Source organism: Triticum urartu, chromosome 7A (assembly GCF_056163025.1).
Source record: "Triticum urartu cultivar PI428250 chromosome 7A, HENAU_Tu73, whole genome shotgun sequence".
Classification (NCBI taxonomy): Eukaryota; Viridiplantae; Streptophyta; class Magnoliopsida; order Poales; family Poaceae; genus Triticum; species Triticum urartu.
In genome coordinates, this window is record NC_141879.1 from 366309237 (window position 1) to 366325739 (window position 16503).

Below are 16503 nucleotides of genomic sequence, written 5' to 3' on the forward strand. Positions count from 1 at the left end.
GTATTGATGACAAAGATACTCTATTCTTCTAGGATTCGGCCCGTTACTATGTTTCTTTTCCGGATGATCAGTAGAGGAGCCCAGTTGGGACGATTGGGGATCTAGTATTTGGGGTTGTCTTTCTTTATTTTGGTTCTGTAGTCGGACCTTGATTATATTCTGGATGATGTATGATATATTTATGTATTGTGTGAAGTGGCGATTGTAAGCCGACTCTTTATCCCTTTCTTATTCAGTACATGGAATGTGTAAAGATTCCCCCTCTTGCGACAGACCTACCATGCGGCTATGCCTTTAAGTCGTGCCCCAACATGTGGGAGATATAACCGCATTGTGGGTGTTACATGTAGGGTAGAACCCTAGCGACCTGATCTTTCACGATCGGAGTGGATTCCCTCGAAGAACATGATGAACACGGGGAATAACGGAGAGAAATCACAAGGGGAAACACTCAAGAACAAGTCCAATCACACATCCACTAGACTCAAATCCACACAAGATCCACAAAGGTACAAGAACAACAAAGGGAAAGATACGAGGTAGAGTTCATCTCCAAGAGGAGGTCTTGAGGTCTTCTCCATGAGGAGGTCTTGAATCCATGGTGGATCTTCTTCAAAGAGGCACGCAGTCTCTCTCTCGATGGAGTAGATCTGTAATGGATGAGCAAAGCTCTATCTCTAATGAGTTACTACTTTGCTAACCCTAAAAATGGGGAGGAGGTTTATTTATAGTCTAGGCCACGAAGGGGTAAGTGAGGGGGCGGAATTGGCACATGGGCCTCGGCCCGAGTCATGCGCGCAGGCATAGGCCGAATGATCCAGATGGGGGTCCGGATGATCTGGGACCTCGTCCAGATGTTCTGGCTCCGTCGAGGAGATTCTGCAAGGTTCGGTTGCCTGGGCTGTGGGATTATCCGGAGGATCCGGGGGGGGGGGGCCTGGATGATCCGGCCGAGCCCGGATGATCCGCACGGAGGCCCGGACGTCCGGCTTGACTTCAGCAGTCGCTCCGTCTTCTTCTCCTTTCTTCCGTCTTCTCTTCCATGCTTCCCTCGCGGATGGTGTAGTCGTTCCTTGGCGCTTGCACTCCTCCTCGACATGTGAAAAGGAGATGATTCACCTTTGTGTATGTGAAGTAGATGTCGCACGTGTCACTTGCCAAAGGGACTCTTGACATGGAGATGTCCATAGGATGCTCCGCATCAGAAATGTAGAAGCACGGTTTTGTGAGAGTCACGGTTTTGCTTTCGCGAGAGGCACGGTTTTGCTTCCGCGAGAAGCACGGCCGTGCCTCTCAGAAAGGGAAAAAATACGCTTTTCTGTTTTTTTTCTTTCGCGAGAGTCATGGTTTTGCTTCCGCGAGAGGCACGGTTGTGCTTTCGCGAGAGTCACGGTCGTGCTTCTCGGAAACGAAAAAAACACGTTTTCTGGTTTTTTCCTTACAGGAGAGTCATGGTTTTGCTTCCACAAGAGGCACGGGTGTGATTTCGTGAGAGGCACGGGCGTGCCTCTTTCGGAAAGGAAAAAAAAAAGCATGCTCCCGGTTCGGTTTTTTCGCCCGTTTTTTTTTCATAAAAAAGTTCGTCAAAATCTATCAACATGAGATCTAGTTTTGAATATCTCGATACGAGGAATTCAATAATGAAAACGGTTCAAAATTTGAATGCACGGTTTAAAAGATAAAATATTTTGAATAAATGGATTTATGAAAAAAGAAAAAACTCCTAGGTTGCGACAAATGTGCGCCACTTATCATAACCTGAAAAAAGTGAAGTGTTCTTTGTGCTTAGCGAGCCAGCCAGCCAGCCAGCCAGGCGTTAATGGGCCGCGGCCCGGCTACACCCGGCCTGCTATTTGCTCGTCTTCACCCCCTATACCTGCCGTACCCTATTTTCGTTTGCCGTCTCTTCTCACTTCGCACCCTGCATTCCAAAACCTCTCAAAACCCTCGTTCTCCCCACTCCCTGCCTCCGCCGCCGCCGCCGCCGCCGGTGCCTAGCAAGATGAGGTGAGCGGAACCTGAGCATCCCCATCCTATCTAGCGTTTCCCCTCTTCTCTTCTGTTCCAATTCGGCTTTAGATTCTATGCGAAGTACGACTTTGTACCATCCAACTGCGCGATTGGATCTGGGGTATACCTCGTCTCGCGGTCCCGCGAGGATTTGTTGCTTCCCTCGGTTTAGCTGGTCCACTTAAGCAGTCAGATTTTTGTGCTCAGATGGGGCTCGACCGGGTACCGTTGGGTTACGCGTCTCTAGGTTTCGGGATTTTCGGATTTGTCTGTCTCACTCGTTGTTTGCACGTTGCGAAAAATTCGAGCTGTTTCGTTCTCCTTCGTATGCTTTGATTTACTACGTGGAGTCTAGATGATATCGTTGTTACGGCAGTTCAAGGTCCCATCGCGGCTAACTTGTTAATTGCTCTCTTCAGATTTTATTGTTATTTCTTTTTCTAGATTTCAATTGGTATTCTGCTGTCGTTTTGGGCGAGCGTGCTGTTTGTATTGCTACTATTTTGTTTCTTAGGATTTACTTGATTCTGCTGCTGTCATTAATAGAGATAGAACTCGATCTCGTGGGATATTGGAAATTTTCTTGTTCTGTTTGTTGTCTGTTCAGATCTCGTGGTATGTTTCTTCCAACATTCCAAGAATTCTGCCCTGGTTACATTTCAGTTTTACTTAGGGTTTCTGCAAGCACTTTCCGTTTGAATTCGAGCTGGTTACCTCGTTGTCTGATCTGCAAGGAATGCTTAAAATTTAGCACCTACCGGCCACTGTGGATAAACATAATTAAGTAATGTGTAGCATGCAGCAGTGCGGTTCTATACGCCGGAGCTTAATGGCGTTTTGTCTCATCTATGGACATGCCATCCTAGTAGTTTTGTCTAACCTGATGTGATGCAATTTTCGACCAATTATTTACCATGTATCAGGATTTCGTTTTAATCTGTTGTTTATTGTTAGTTGATAGTTCTGAATTTTTCATTGTCATGCAAATATTGCTTTATAGGTAAAAAGGTTTTCATAATTGAAGATGATATTATGCATGCAGGTGCCATTATGTTCTCTTTACATGGATTAATATGTAAACTTTATTTCTGGGATATGTAAACTGTTAAGGGCAGGTATTATTTGATAATCTTAGAAGTCTTGAATATATTACTCCCTCTGTCCGAAAAAGCTTGTCCACCAAATGGATGTATCTAGCACCAAGTTAGTACTAGATACATCCATTTGAGGGACAAGCTTGGGACAAGCTTTTTCGGACGGAGGGAGTAGATGATAGTTACATGCATTTTCAACATGATGGCAATGGGGTAATGAGTTATGATGACAAGTTCACTTTTTAAACTGTATCATTTTATGCTTTGGCATTTGTAACCTTTTAATATAGTACAATAGATTGTCACTGGTAAGTGGTAAGTATCTAACCCCTCCAACTCCAAAAATAAGTCCTATAACTTTCTTGTCAAGTCAAATGATTCAATGTTTGACCAAGTTTGTGGAAAAAACTATGAACAAGCACACTATGAAATTAGTGTCACTACTCGCTACAAAATAGAATATATTTTTATATTATATACCTTTAGTATTATAGTTGCTTCTACTTTTTCCTACAAACTTGGTCAAACACTACACTGTTTGACTTGGTAAAATGTTTATAGGCCTTCTTTTTGGAGTTGTAGGGAATATGCAGTGCTTATTTAGCAATCCTGATTTACATTTTTCCCCCTAACTTTGTCCCGACCTCATCTTTACCCCTAAATAAAAACAGTGCTCAACTTTGCCCCTCTTCCGTTAAGTGTGCTTATGGAAATGCCCTTCCGTACATTTTCCGTCCAGTCAAAGGCCTTTGACCGTTAAGTGCGCGTATAGAAAAATCTAACGGTCAAAGGCCTTTGACTGGACGGAAAATGTACGGAAGGGCATTTCTATAAGCGCACCTAACGGAAGAGGGGCAAAGTTGAGCACTGTTTTTATTTAGGGGTAAAGATGAGGTCGGGACAAAGTTAGGGGGGAAATGGAATTGGCCCTATATTCAATGCTGTACTAAAAAAGTATCATGCATGCATTGAGCAGAGTATATTTTAATGCTCTCTGATTGAATGCATGGACCTGCTTTGCCATTGCCATCCATCATATTGTTATATTTTCATAGCTTAAGCTACAAAAAATTGTTATACTATGAAGTTAGGAACGTATGTTGATGCCATCGGAGTGGGATGTTGTGTTCTGTTTTTTATTTGTGTCTGGCTGAACTGCCCAATGCTGCACTTCATATGTGTTCTGTTCATTTAGTTGTGATACTTCATTTGCGCCAATATATGAAATATTCCTTGTATGCGTTGCAGTTGTAAATATTATTATAATTAGTTTTTTTGTGGAGAGATGTATATCACTATGATGTTCATTTCTTAACAAGTGGCAATGTTTCTGTAGTCGGCACCCTGAAGTCAGGTGGGCTCAGAGGATTGACAAGGTGTATATCACAGTACAATTGCCTGACGCAAAGGATGCCAAGGTCAACCTGGAACCTGATGGTGTATTCTCTTTCTTTGCCACTGCTGGAACTGATGGGAACTCCTATGAATCGAAACTGGATTTGAATGACAAAGTGAATGTTGAGGTAATCAATGTCCATAGTTCCATACTATATATAGTACACTATTAGTAGCTATTTTGAGATATGTTGACTCCTCAATTGTCAAAAAAGGTTTATTTTCTTATCCAGTATCACTTTGGTCTTCAACAGGCAAGCAAAGTAAGTGTTGGTGTCAGGTCCATATTCTGTATTTTGGAAAAAGCCGACGCCAAATGGTGGAATAAGCTTGTTCGAGATGATCAGAAGGCACCACACTTCGTGAAAGTTGATTGGGACAAATGGGTCGATGAAGATGATGATGGTATGCTATCTACGAAAACGCGTTTATACTGTTTAAGTTATTATTGCTTATTAGTTCCAAGAGTGTAGTTTAAAACTTCTGGAAACAGGACAGTTTAGTGGTACAAAAGGAGTGCCCTAAATATAAGGGAAATGTGCACCATGGTCTGTGTAACATTGGATGGGGGTGCAGTTATCACCTCTTGCTTTATGTAACTAAAAACAGCATATCCAAATTTACTTGTAGGACATTGGTGCTTCTTCTCATCTTACTGTTTCACTCTCATACTTCTAAGTAGGAAAGATATTTATCGCTGTCTTCGGATGTGAGAAAACCGGAAGACCTTGTTAGCAGACAACTAACTTTTGCGACTTCAATTTTTTTCATTTAAGCTAGAAACAAGGTTTAAAAAGGCGCTAGGTTTTATTTGTGTTTCGCCACTGCCTTTTGTTTTTCTGACCAAAGCACACGGTTAAGAGCAATTGTGCTCACGTTAAGAGCTAGGCGTTTTGCCACCGCCTACCGCCTAGGCACACCTTTTTTTTACCATGGGCTAGAAAACAAACTATTGTATCTATTTACTGCTGAATTTGTTACGCATTATTACTTTGCCTTGTAAAGGTTTTGAAAATCATCATTCGTTTTTTCAGGTGCTGATGTTAATGTTGATGGGATGGACTTTTCGGTAAGTATATCTATTCGCGATTTCCCCTTTGATGGTTCATTTATATGCTTTGGTGTGTGATGCGCTTCTTCATGTACATTCTATAGAATATGGGTGGCATGGGCGGTATGCCTGGCATGGAAGGTTTGGGCGGCATGGGTGGCATGGGTGGTATGCCCGGCATGGAAGGTTTGGGTGGTATGGGTGGTTTGGCTGGTATGATGGGTGGTATGGGCGGTATGGGTGGTATGGGCATGCCGCCTGGTATGGAAGGTTTGGGTGGTATGGGGATGGATGATTTTGAGGATGAGAGTGACGACGAAGGTTGGTATTCCTGTGCCTGTTATCATTTTCTCATTATAGTTAATGTGTTTTTAGATACAGAATATCAGAAATATGTTCTGTCACCAAATTGAAATGATGCTTGTGTTGCTATGGGCATTTTGTTGGTGTGGTTATTTAGTTGAACCTGCCTGACAAGTCAATTGATCATCCCCTTGTTTGCTCTTTTATGTGAAATTGCTTGGTACATTTCTTGGCACTAAATGAGCAACTGATCATTCATATGGTACAGTTTTTTTCTCTGATGGTTGTCATATTTCTGATTATAGTATGTTATATCTTAGATCTGTTATTGTCAAGGAAATATGTTATGAAGGTGTCAAGAAAAGGAAATATGTTGTGCCTGGTGTACTCATGAAATATTGATAGAATGCCCAACATAGTTTAATATCTTATCCACAACAGAACGTGAAATGGCTTTGACCAGACAATTCAGATTTTGGATTAAAGAATACTGTTTCATCTAAAATATGTACTCTATTTTTCTCCAGAACTACATATTTTGTGTGAATTTATATCATGGAAACCAAATAATTTATTTTGAAGGGGAACCCGGGCGCAGCGGTAAAGCTGTTGCCTTGTGACCATGAGGTCACCATGAGGTCATGGGTTCGAGTCCTGGAAACAGTCTCTTGCAGAAATGTATGGAAAGGCTGCGTACTATAGAAGACCCAAAGTGGTCGGACCCTGCGCAAGCGGGAGCTACGTGCACCGGGCTGCCCTTCATTTTTTTTTGAAAAACCAGAGAATTTATTTTGTTTGGCATCATGTACTAGTTAAGAAATGCATTTCATGAATGTTTATTACTGTAATTATTGCGATTAACCAATGGTGAGATACTCAAATTGTCCATTGTTAGCAAACTCTTGCTGTCCTGCAGCTGTGTTAGTGAAAATATAAGGTGTATTAATTTTTTGAGAAGTTACATTTTATGTTTGATCAAGTTCATAGAAAACTAGTAAATGTGCACGTGCAATGCATGCTGATATTAGGCAGTGTATTTATTGCATGCGCATATTTGGTATTCCCTCCGTTCCTAAATATAAGTATTTTTAGAGATTTCAATACGAACTACATATGGATGTATATAGACATATTTTTGAATGTAGATTCTCTCATTTTGCTCCGTATGTGGTCCGCATTGAAATCTTTAAGAGGACTTATATTTAGGAACGGAGGGAGTAGGATATTATTTGCATTAACATTGATATTTGGTATGATCAAACATGTTGAGCGCTCACCATTGGAGCAATCTAGATCATTAGATTGACCTGGTTTGATGGCCGATATTAGTTGGATCTGCCTGTTTGGGTATTTTTATATTGGTATAGATATAAATTATAAACAATATGTACCAAATAAATAAAATATTGTACTGAATAAATAAACTTTGAAAAAGTATTTCATGGTGAATCTAATGATACTGATTTGGTAGTATGATTATTGATATGTTGCTTTCTTGTCAAACATAGAAGTTTGACTTGTCTAAAAACTAAAGGCACTTTATATTTTGGAATGGAGGGTGTAAATTGTATGATGATGATGATAATTCAATATCTGAACTATTTTCTTTGTCGAAAGAGGAAATGTCCTTTAGGTCAATGGATGTACCGTATTCATCCTTGTTAAGATGTTGAATTTAGTCCTGTAAACCATCCTGATATCCTATCTTCTGTTGTCCTTGATCAGGAGAAGTGTCGAAACCTCAAGACGCAGGGAAGTCTGATGCTGCGGAAATCTCTGAGGAGGTGGAAGGCAAAGCTGGCACAGCAGCTCAGAGCAACTGAAGGCTTTCTACTCAATAATCCCTACTCGATTGTATCCTAGCGTTTCTTTATCAACGTGCTGAACTGAAGGACACATTCTGCTCGCTGGTTGGGAATGGTGTCTCATGTAAGATGATGACTTGTGTCGAACTAAGCTTCGTACCGTCTGTTGGCATATTACGAGTTCTGAGACTGTTTGCATTGTATGCTGATTGTTCTGCACTCTGTTTGCATTGTATGCTGATTGTTCTGCACTCTGTTTACCTGTACTGTTTTTACGTCTTTGTCTGGGTGCACATCTACTTAGCCCCCGAACACTGCTGTAGAATTAATTACTCGTTGCGTGTGTGCTGCCAATATTGCAAGTGATTGCTTAGTCAAGCGTAACTCAGATGTCCTTTGTAATTTTTTTTCTCAAAAAAAAAAAAACCAAAGAGAGGGGGTGGGGGGCCAATACCACTACTTAGGTACCCAAACCCTAAACCGTATTTGGACGAATTACATCTACGGATGATTTTCATACAAACTGCAGCACATTCATTACATTTCAGCTAGTTTTAATCTATATCAATATAGAAGGATCCAAATGGGTAGATTTAATTAATCTCGACCATCAAATCATGTCAATCTAACGATCTAGATTATTTTAGTGTCGAGCGCTTAACATGTTTAGCGTGCAGTTAATTTCATATCAAATATAATGCTAATCATATAATAACATGCAAATAATATCCTATTTAATATCCGCATGCATTTAATATGCTTTCAAATTATAATGCATTGCGTGTATACATTGACTAGTTTTCTAAAAGGGTCCAGACCTAAACCTAGCCTTTGCCGGCGCCAAGTCCTTTTTGTTCCCCTTGCCCGCCTCTCTCAACCAGTTCAGACTTTTGGATGAGTTGACTGGAGCATGAATTTAATTTGGTATCCGAGCCAACAGGTCTTGATTTCAAGACCCTGCTGATGCGGTATTAAATAAACGATTCTATGGCGGGGATAAGACCTACGAAGTGAAGGTGCGGTCGTCTTGAGGGCGGGCAGCCTCGTAGAGCGCCTGCTGCTCGACAACGAAGTTAGGGTTTGCCGCGGCCATGGCCGCCATGGCTTCCTCGCTCGCGCGCTCGCTGTAGATCTGGCCCTTTGCCACCCGGTGCTGCTCGAGGATGAACAGATTATAGCACTACTCGTGTTAAAGTGCTCCTGTGCATGCTCCATCGTCAACCCGACATGCACTAACGCAGGTTGTGACACAGAGTTGTCATCGAAGCTAGTCTCCATCGTGGGGTTGTCATCGGAGACCTCCAGAGAGTTGGCCGGCATGCTGGCCTCTATCTGCCAGGCACCGCGGCTCTGCCAGGCGACCGCAAGGACGACCACCTTGTGCTTTTGCTTCGTCGAGAGGCTCTCCCACGAAGTGTTCCCGCTCACGGTCATGATGGATGTGATGCACGGGAGGAAGATGCGGAGCGGACGGGTTGTGGTGTGCTATGAGTCGGGTGTGCCCGTCGTTAAATAGTGGACGCCGGTGATGCCAAGTGTCCGGATGCGTCAATGTCCAGGCGCCGGAGCTGGTTTGTTGGTCAGGGAGCCTGTTTAATGGCAGCAGACGGAGGGACGGGCATTGAACGGGAGTGGTAGATATACGTCCTTGTAGGACCTAAAGTATGTCTTGAGGGGGAGGGGAGTGATTAGAGCACTTGACCAAATAAAACTTATCCTTTTCCCAATTTTAGTTGTGGGCAAGTTTTATCACTTCTACCAAGTCAAATACACCTTACACAAGTCTAAGGGTTTGAAGCGGAAAGTAAAGACTTTGCATATGAATGTAAATGAGGGATTGGAGATTTCAAACGCAATGAAGACACGATGATTTTTGGCGTGGTTCCGATAGGTGGTGCTATCATACGTCCACGTTGATGGAGTCTTCAACCCACGAAGGCTAAGGGCTGCGCGAGTCCACAGAGGGCTCCACCCACGAAGGGTCCACGAAGAAGCAACCTTGTCTATTCCTCCATGCCTTCTGTCCACGAAGGACTAGCCTCACTCGGGTAGATCTTCACAAAGCAGGCGATCTCTTTGCCCTTACAAACTCCTTGGTTCAACTCCATATGATCTTGGAGGCTCCCAAGTGACATAACCAATTTAGGAGACACCACTCTCCAAAAGGTAATAGATGTTGTGTTGGTGATGAACTCCTTGCTATTGTGCTTCAAATGATAGTCTCCTCAAACTTAATCTCTCTCTCTTTCTCTCTCACTCATAGATTTGGCTTGGGTAGGAGAAGGATTGGAGTTGAAAGCAACTTGAAGAGGCGAGAAATCAAGGTTCAAATGGTAGGAATGGAATCTCTTGATCTCAACACATGAGTAGGTGGTTCTCTCTTAGAAAATGAACGGTGAAAGTTGTGTTTCGTTCTGATGGCTCTCTTAGAGAGTAGGTGGGGGTGGAGGGGTATAAATAGCCTTCACCCAAAATCCAACTGTTACACACTTTTGACCCAAATCGGTGAGACCGAATGTAAAACTGGTGAGACCGATTAGTGTAAAAGATATGAACATTTGGTTTTTCGGTGGGACCGAAGTGAAACAACTCGGTGCGATCGAAGTGCACTGGCTAGGGCAGAACTCAGTCTTAGAATTTTTGATTGTTTCAACTTGGTGATTGCAAAGTGAAACAATGTCATCACAGAAACTTGGCGATGCCATCTCGGTGGGATCGAGATCCTTTTTCGGTCAAACCAAATTGCTAGGGTTTTGGCTGTGGCGATGGAATGGTCATGTCGGTGGGTCCGGAGTAGGTGATATTGGTGGGACTGAAATGAAGATTTAGGGTTTTGGACATATGTTTTTTGAGGAAGTGATTGCGGGTATTTGGAGCAATATCACTAAGCACTTGAGCAACAACCTCGTCAACATACCTCATCCCCTTTTAATAGTATTGGCTTTCCTAAGGGACTCGATGTGATCTTGGATCACTAAACCAAAACTGTAGAGTCTTGGACTAGCTAGTTCTTGTCCTTGACATTTTGAGGGGTCCACATCCATTAGTCCTTGCCATGCCAATCATTGATCTTTTCTGAACTCTATCATCAATGTTTATTAGATCCATGACATATATGTTGTTATTAATTACCAAAAACCACTCGAGGATTAGTTGCACTTTCAATCTCCCCCTTTTTGATAATTGATGACAACATATAGATCAAAGCTTCGACAAATGATATAATGAATGAAATACATCGTGGATTTGAGAAGTATGTGATAAATAAGAGCTCCCCCTAAATTTGTGCATTATTAAAAATTTGCGTTTGAATGCAAATGCACAATTGATTAGGATTATGGGTTACTCTCCCATGTCACGTAGATCTTGGTGGAGCGCTCAAAATGATATGATTGCAGTGTAAGCACTCGTCACCAAACAAACAAGTGAATGATCATACAAAGAACATATGAGTGGATATTCAAGCAAGCACTGCATTAAAGTATTGTATGATCAAGCAGACAATAAAGTAGTCTCATACACGCATCAAGGAAAAGTAACTCAAAGTAGCAATAATCTCTCAAGGAAAAACCAAACGAACAAAAGGCAAAGCACTCTCTCGAAGCCTAATGATCTATACTATTCTCTCCCTTTGGCAACAAGTACCAAAAAGTTCAAATAAGTATAGAGCTAAACACCGCTCTAAGCTTTATCTCCGGAAGCTCCTGGTGGTGAAGTCCTCTGACTTGCAGTGCCAGTGTGCATCGATGTCAGAGTAGAGAGAAGTGCATCTGCAAATGCATCGAAAGAAGTCTACTGAACTAGAGGAGTGGAGACAGTAGGAGGCACTGAGGGAGCAACCAATGCAGCAACAGCTGTAGCTGAAACTGTAGCTCTAGAAGTGACTGGTACTGCAACTGATCTAGGAACAGTGGAACTGAGTAGTCGTGGGAATGCCGTCACCTGGGTATTCCTCATCATCACTAGACGGTTGTGCTCTGGCTTCACCCACTTCATGCTTCAGGCTCTCAACAGTGGTCTGAACCTCTGTCACCTTGACATCGAGATCAAGAATCTTGGTCTCTACTAATGTAGGGTGGAACCCTAATGGCCGATCTTTCACGAATTGGAGGGGGATTCCTCGAAGAACACGGGGAAGAACCGAGAGAAATCACAAGAAGAACACTCAAGAACAAGTCCAATCACACATCCACTAGACTAACAAACACATGGATCCACAAGGTACATGAACAATCAAAGGAAAAGATACAAGGTAGAGTTCATCCCAAATCCAAGAGTAGATGAGGTCTTGATGATCTAGATGATCCTTCCCACAAGGGGGTCTTGAACCCTCGGTATCTTCTCACATGCTCACCTAGAGGTCTTGAACTCCATGGGAGTGGTCTCTTTCTCTCAAGAGGAGTAGGTAAGGAGCAAAGCTCAACTAAGATGAAGGAGGTCTGTTTATAGTCTAAGCCACAAAGGGGTAAGTGAGGGGTCGAAATGGGTAGATGGGCCTCGGCCCAAGTCATGCACGCAGGCCCGATCCAGATGATCCAGGAGGTGGTTCGGATGATCTGGAGGTGGTACCGATGATCCCGGATCTAGGGGTTCAGATGATCTGGGCGGTCGTCTGGATCGTCTGGCTGTGTCATCGCAGCCGTAGTGGGTCTGGATGTCCGGGTCAGTGTCTGGATGTCTGGGTGGGTCCGGATGATCCGGGGGTTGGTCCGGATGATCTGGCTTCATGGAGAGGCTTCAGGTGTTCTCTGACTTGCGATCTGCGTGGGGGTCCGACGGATCCGGACGGCAGTCTGGATGATCTGGAGGAGGGTCCGTATGATCCGGGCTCCTGCTGACTTGTCCCGCTTGCTCTTCGTCTTCACGCTCTTCTTCCTTCTTATCTTCCATGCTTCCCTCGCGGATGGTGTAGTCATACACATGGGCCAGACACTCCTTCTCGTCGATGGTGAAGCTCCGGTAATACCTATGCATGCACACGAGAGGAGTGTCAAGTAGTATACCATCCTCTAAGGGGTCAAGTGAACACGTGTAAAGGAGATGATTCACCTTTATGTATGTGAAGTAGAGGTCGCACGTGTCACTTGCCAAACAGACTCTTGACATGGTGATGTATGTAGGATGCTCCGCATCATCCTCTCCCCCTTGGGAATGATCCGACCTCGGATCGAAGACAAAATCACCATTGGAAAGAGATGGTGTCGCCGTGTAGAAGTGGACGATCAACAAGTACTCATCATCTTGAAGATCGAAATGGGCACTCTCCAATGCCGCACCTTCTTGTGATTCATTAAAAAGGAGCAAGGACAATAGACACTTGTAAAAACAAATGTTCTTAGCGTTAGTGCAAAACCAAGCATTCAAGAGGTGATTCACCCAAGAAGTGTCGTCATCAATCATAGCATATGGTGTAAGAAAGGATTGTAGCATGTCATGTAAGCATATGGATTGAGCATAATGGAATGCATCATGGAAACAACATGCAAATGGGAGGTGGAGATGCTAATATGTGTGACAAGTGAACAAACGTCTACCTCAAGATCATAGCAAGCATGCACAAAGCGCTCAACAAATGGTCTATGGTATGCATGTGAACCATTCACAACACTAAAAAAGATGAGATGTCTAAACACATGGGGTAATGCAAGGTACAAGACAATCCAAGCATAACGTGCACATGGTGTAGTGAAGATAGTGGTGCACTCAACACAATGGAAAGAGAAAGTGTTCATCATGTGTGAGGCAACCAAGTCAAGCATGTGACAATCATAGGTGCCTGGCATATGTGAAGAGATGACATTGGTGCAACCAAACATGTGAATAGGAGCAAGTAGGGAACAAGTTGGATGTAACACACAAGGCATATATGTCATGAGGCATGGCAATGTGGCAATCATGAGTGAAAACAATATGTCTAACATGCATGCGAATGGTGCAAGCAACACATCAAGTATGATCCACAATATCCATGGTCAAGAAGGATGTCACCTTGAAAGCATGTCCTTGTGCGTCCTTCACAATGCCAAAGCACAAGCAACTATGATGTAGAAGCGAGTCGGTCACAAGTGGTTTGCTCTCAAGAGCTCGAATGGTCAACTCACGGGAAGTAGAAGTTGACACGAAGTCGAAGTATCCTACACATGCACAAAAGAAAGCAAACAATGTATGTGCATGGTAGATAAACACATCATCCATCATGATGGTTCTCTTCTCTTGCACATAACCATTAGAAGCACACGTGCATGAATAGTAGGATGCAACAATGGCGATACTCATGGCTCTAGGTATATGGTGCGAATAAGTAAGGCAAACATGCTTCACAAGAATTATGTCAAAATATCCAAATATATGCGAGAATGCTATGGGGGCAATCTCATTTGCAAGACTAAAAGCATTGTTGCACTCAATACATGGCAAATCATCTAGCATGAGAGAGGCAACACATGGAAATATATGACAAGAAGTAATAGAAATCATGTGCAAAGCATGACAATATTGGCAATCAACCGCATGAAATGAGCAAGTATGAATCATGGCGTCGGCGCAACAAACATTTATGTTCGCAACCCGGACTCACGCACAAGAATGATGTCGGTCATACATCAAGTGCCTATGCATGACACAAGATAAGCCAGAGAAACCGCTCTTCGTGTGATCAAGGAGTGCATTAAGAAGATCAAGTCAACATGAATGCAACTCAAGAAGGCATGCCGAAGGTCGAGCTCGGCAGGGTCGAAGCCACGCCTGGGGGCCAAGACCAGTTTGCCTGACAAGGATTTCGGGGCCGTCAAGCTCAGGGCCCGTCAGGCTCCTTGCCGGCAGGCCTTCGTGAGGGTGCCACCGCTCCACCCATCACACGCTGATCACTGATCAATGCGGTGTCAAGCTCTCAAGTGACTAGGTGGATCCTATCAGGCATGTGGCAACTTGGTAAAGAAGGCATTAGCTTTATTGACACCCATCCAGAAGGCGTGTCACACTAATAAGGAGAAGATGGAAGCAGCGCGGCAGGCTTCCTGGTCTTCAACCTTAGCATGACACCTAGCAGGTGCATTTAATGCACTTTGTTCTAACTTCTAGAGTTAGGTATGATGACACTGTTAGCTATCTAATCATACCAAAATGACCGTTTTGCCACTATGGTCGCCCGTTAACCTATAAAAGGAGGCTCGAGGCAACCTAGCAAAGGCTTCGAACGTTTTGACCCACCAACGCTTGTACATGTGCGCTGCTCTCCCCCAGGCACACTTGCCGGGCTTGAGCTCGCCGCATCTTCGTGTTCGTCCAGATCAATCCACTGAAGCAGGAGTAGGGTTTTACGCTACAAAGTGGCCCGGACCTGGGTAAACAGAGCTATCCATTGCCACGCTGCCCCGCCGTTTCTGCTCTTTGTGCAATGTGACTGTCCCCTTGCCGAACCACAAAGGGGCACCCTTGCCCCATAGGTGATCATGCTTCCACGCCGATATCTTTGGCGCGCCAGGTAGGGGACCGCACTTGTGCGAACCTGAAGCTGTAGCCAGCGCGTCGATCTTCATCACCATCTACTCCGCCGATGGCTCCCAAGAAGAGGAGCGGTGCGGCGACACAACCGTCCACTTCAAGAGCTCATGTGCCTGCGATTGCGGGTGCTGCAAGCACCTCCACGGCAGCGGGTGGAGAAGGTGTTGTGGGCAGCGCTACCAACACCGACGGTGCGGCCATCGCTCCCGCCGCAACTGGAGCAGAAACCGGGACCACTGGAACGGCCCTGCTCCCCCAACCTTCTGGTGAGCATGATCATGCTGGTGCGGGCCAAGGCGACGCCCATATTCCGCCTCCCCATCAGACCAATGAGCGCAACTAGCGCAGTGGCAATGCCCACTCCGGTGCAAGGCAAGATCCACTGGCCGCACCAGCCAAAGGGGCGATGTCAAGGCATGCGCTTCGTCCCACGCAGGGCAAGCGTGAAAAAACTCTGAACGGCGCCGTCGATCCACAACGACCGCGTCCGCAAGGGAAGGGCCTAGCTGATCAAGAACCTGGACATCGAGCACAGCTTTGGCCATGCCAAACCGCCCTTGTGATTGGTCCAAGGCGGCAGGAGCACAACGATGCTCCTTCTGGTTTGTCCAGGAGTCGAGCGGTGTCGCGCTCCGCCTCCCATGCCATGCTGGGGACGGTGGCGGAAGTTGATGAGGACATCAATACCATTGTTACACGCATAGTCCCTGCCGCTATACATACTGGACCAATTATTAGAGCTCGCGCATGCTAATTTAATTATTAGGTACTTTCGTTTCTTGGTGAAAGGATCGATACGGTTGACTAGAGGGGGGGGGGTGAATAGGCAACTACCAATTTTTAGCTTTTCTTTACAAATTCGGTTTAGCAACAAGTAGGTTTTCTAGATATGCAACTAGGAGAGCAACCTATATGATGCTAACAACAACTACAACAAGTGCAAGCAAAGGATACAACACACATAAAGCTCGCACAAAGTAAAGGTAAGAGATAACCACAAGTGGAGCCGGTGAAGGCGAGGATGTGTTACCGAACTTCCTTCCCTTTGAAGGGAAGTACGTCTCCGTTGGAGCGGTGTGGAGGAACAATGCTCCCCAAGAAGCCACTAGAGCCACCGTATTCTCCTCACGCCCTCACACAATGCGAGATGCCGTGATTCCACTAGTGGTGCCCCTTGAAGGCGGAGACCGAACCTTTACAACAAGGTTGGGGAAATATCCACAACTTGATTGGAGGCTCCCAACAACACCACAGAGCTTCACCACAATGGAATGTGGCTCCGAGGTGACCTCAACTATCTAGGGTGCTCAAACACCCAAGAGTAACAAGATCCGCAAGGGAT

At 44.5% G+C, this 16503-nt stretch overlaps 1 protein-coding gene across 1 annotated transcript; it reads left to right on the plus strand.

Annotated features, from left to right (window-relative positions):
• The first annotated feature begins 1819 nt into the window (after nucleotides 1-1819).
• On the plus strand, nucleotides 1820-7861 carry LOC125520354 (HSP20-like chaperones superfamily protein). The gene is made up of 6 exons (XM_048685247.2): nucleotides 1820-2007; nucleotides 4441-4627; nucleotides 4754-4904; nucleotides 5534-5568; nucleotides 5655-5871; nucleotides 7579-7861. The coding sequence occupies exons 1-6, from the start codon at nucleotides 1820-1822 to the stop codon at nucleotides 7674-7676; spliced, it is 876 nt and encodes a 291-aa protein (XP_048541204.2). The 3' UTR covers nucleotides 7677-7861.
• The last annotated feature ends 8642 nt before the right edge of the window (nucleotides 7862-16503 follow it).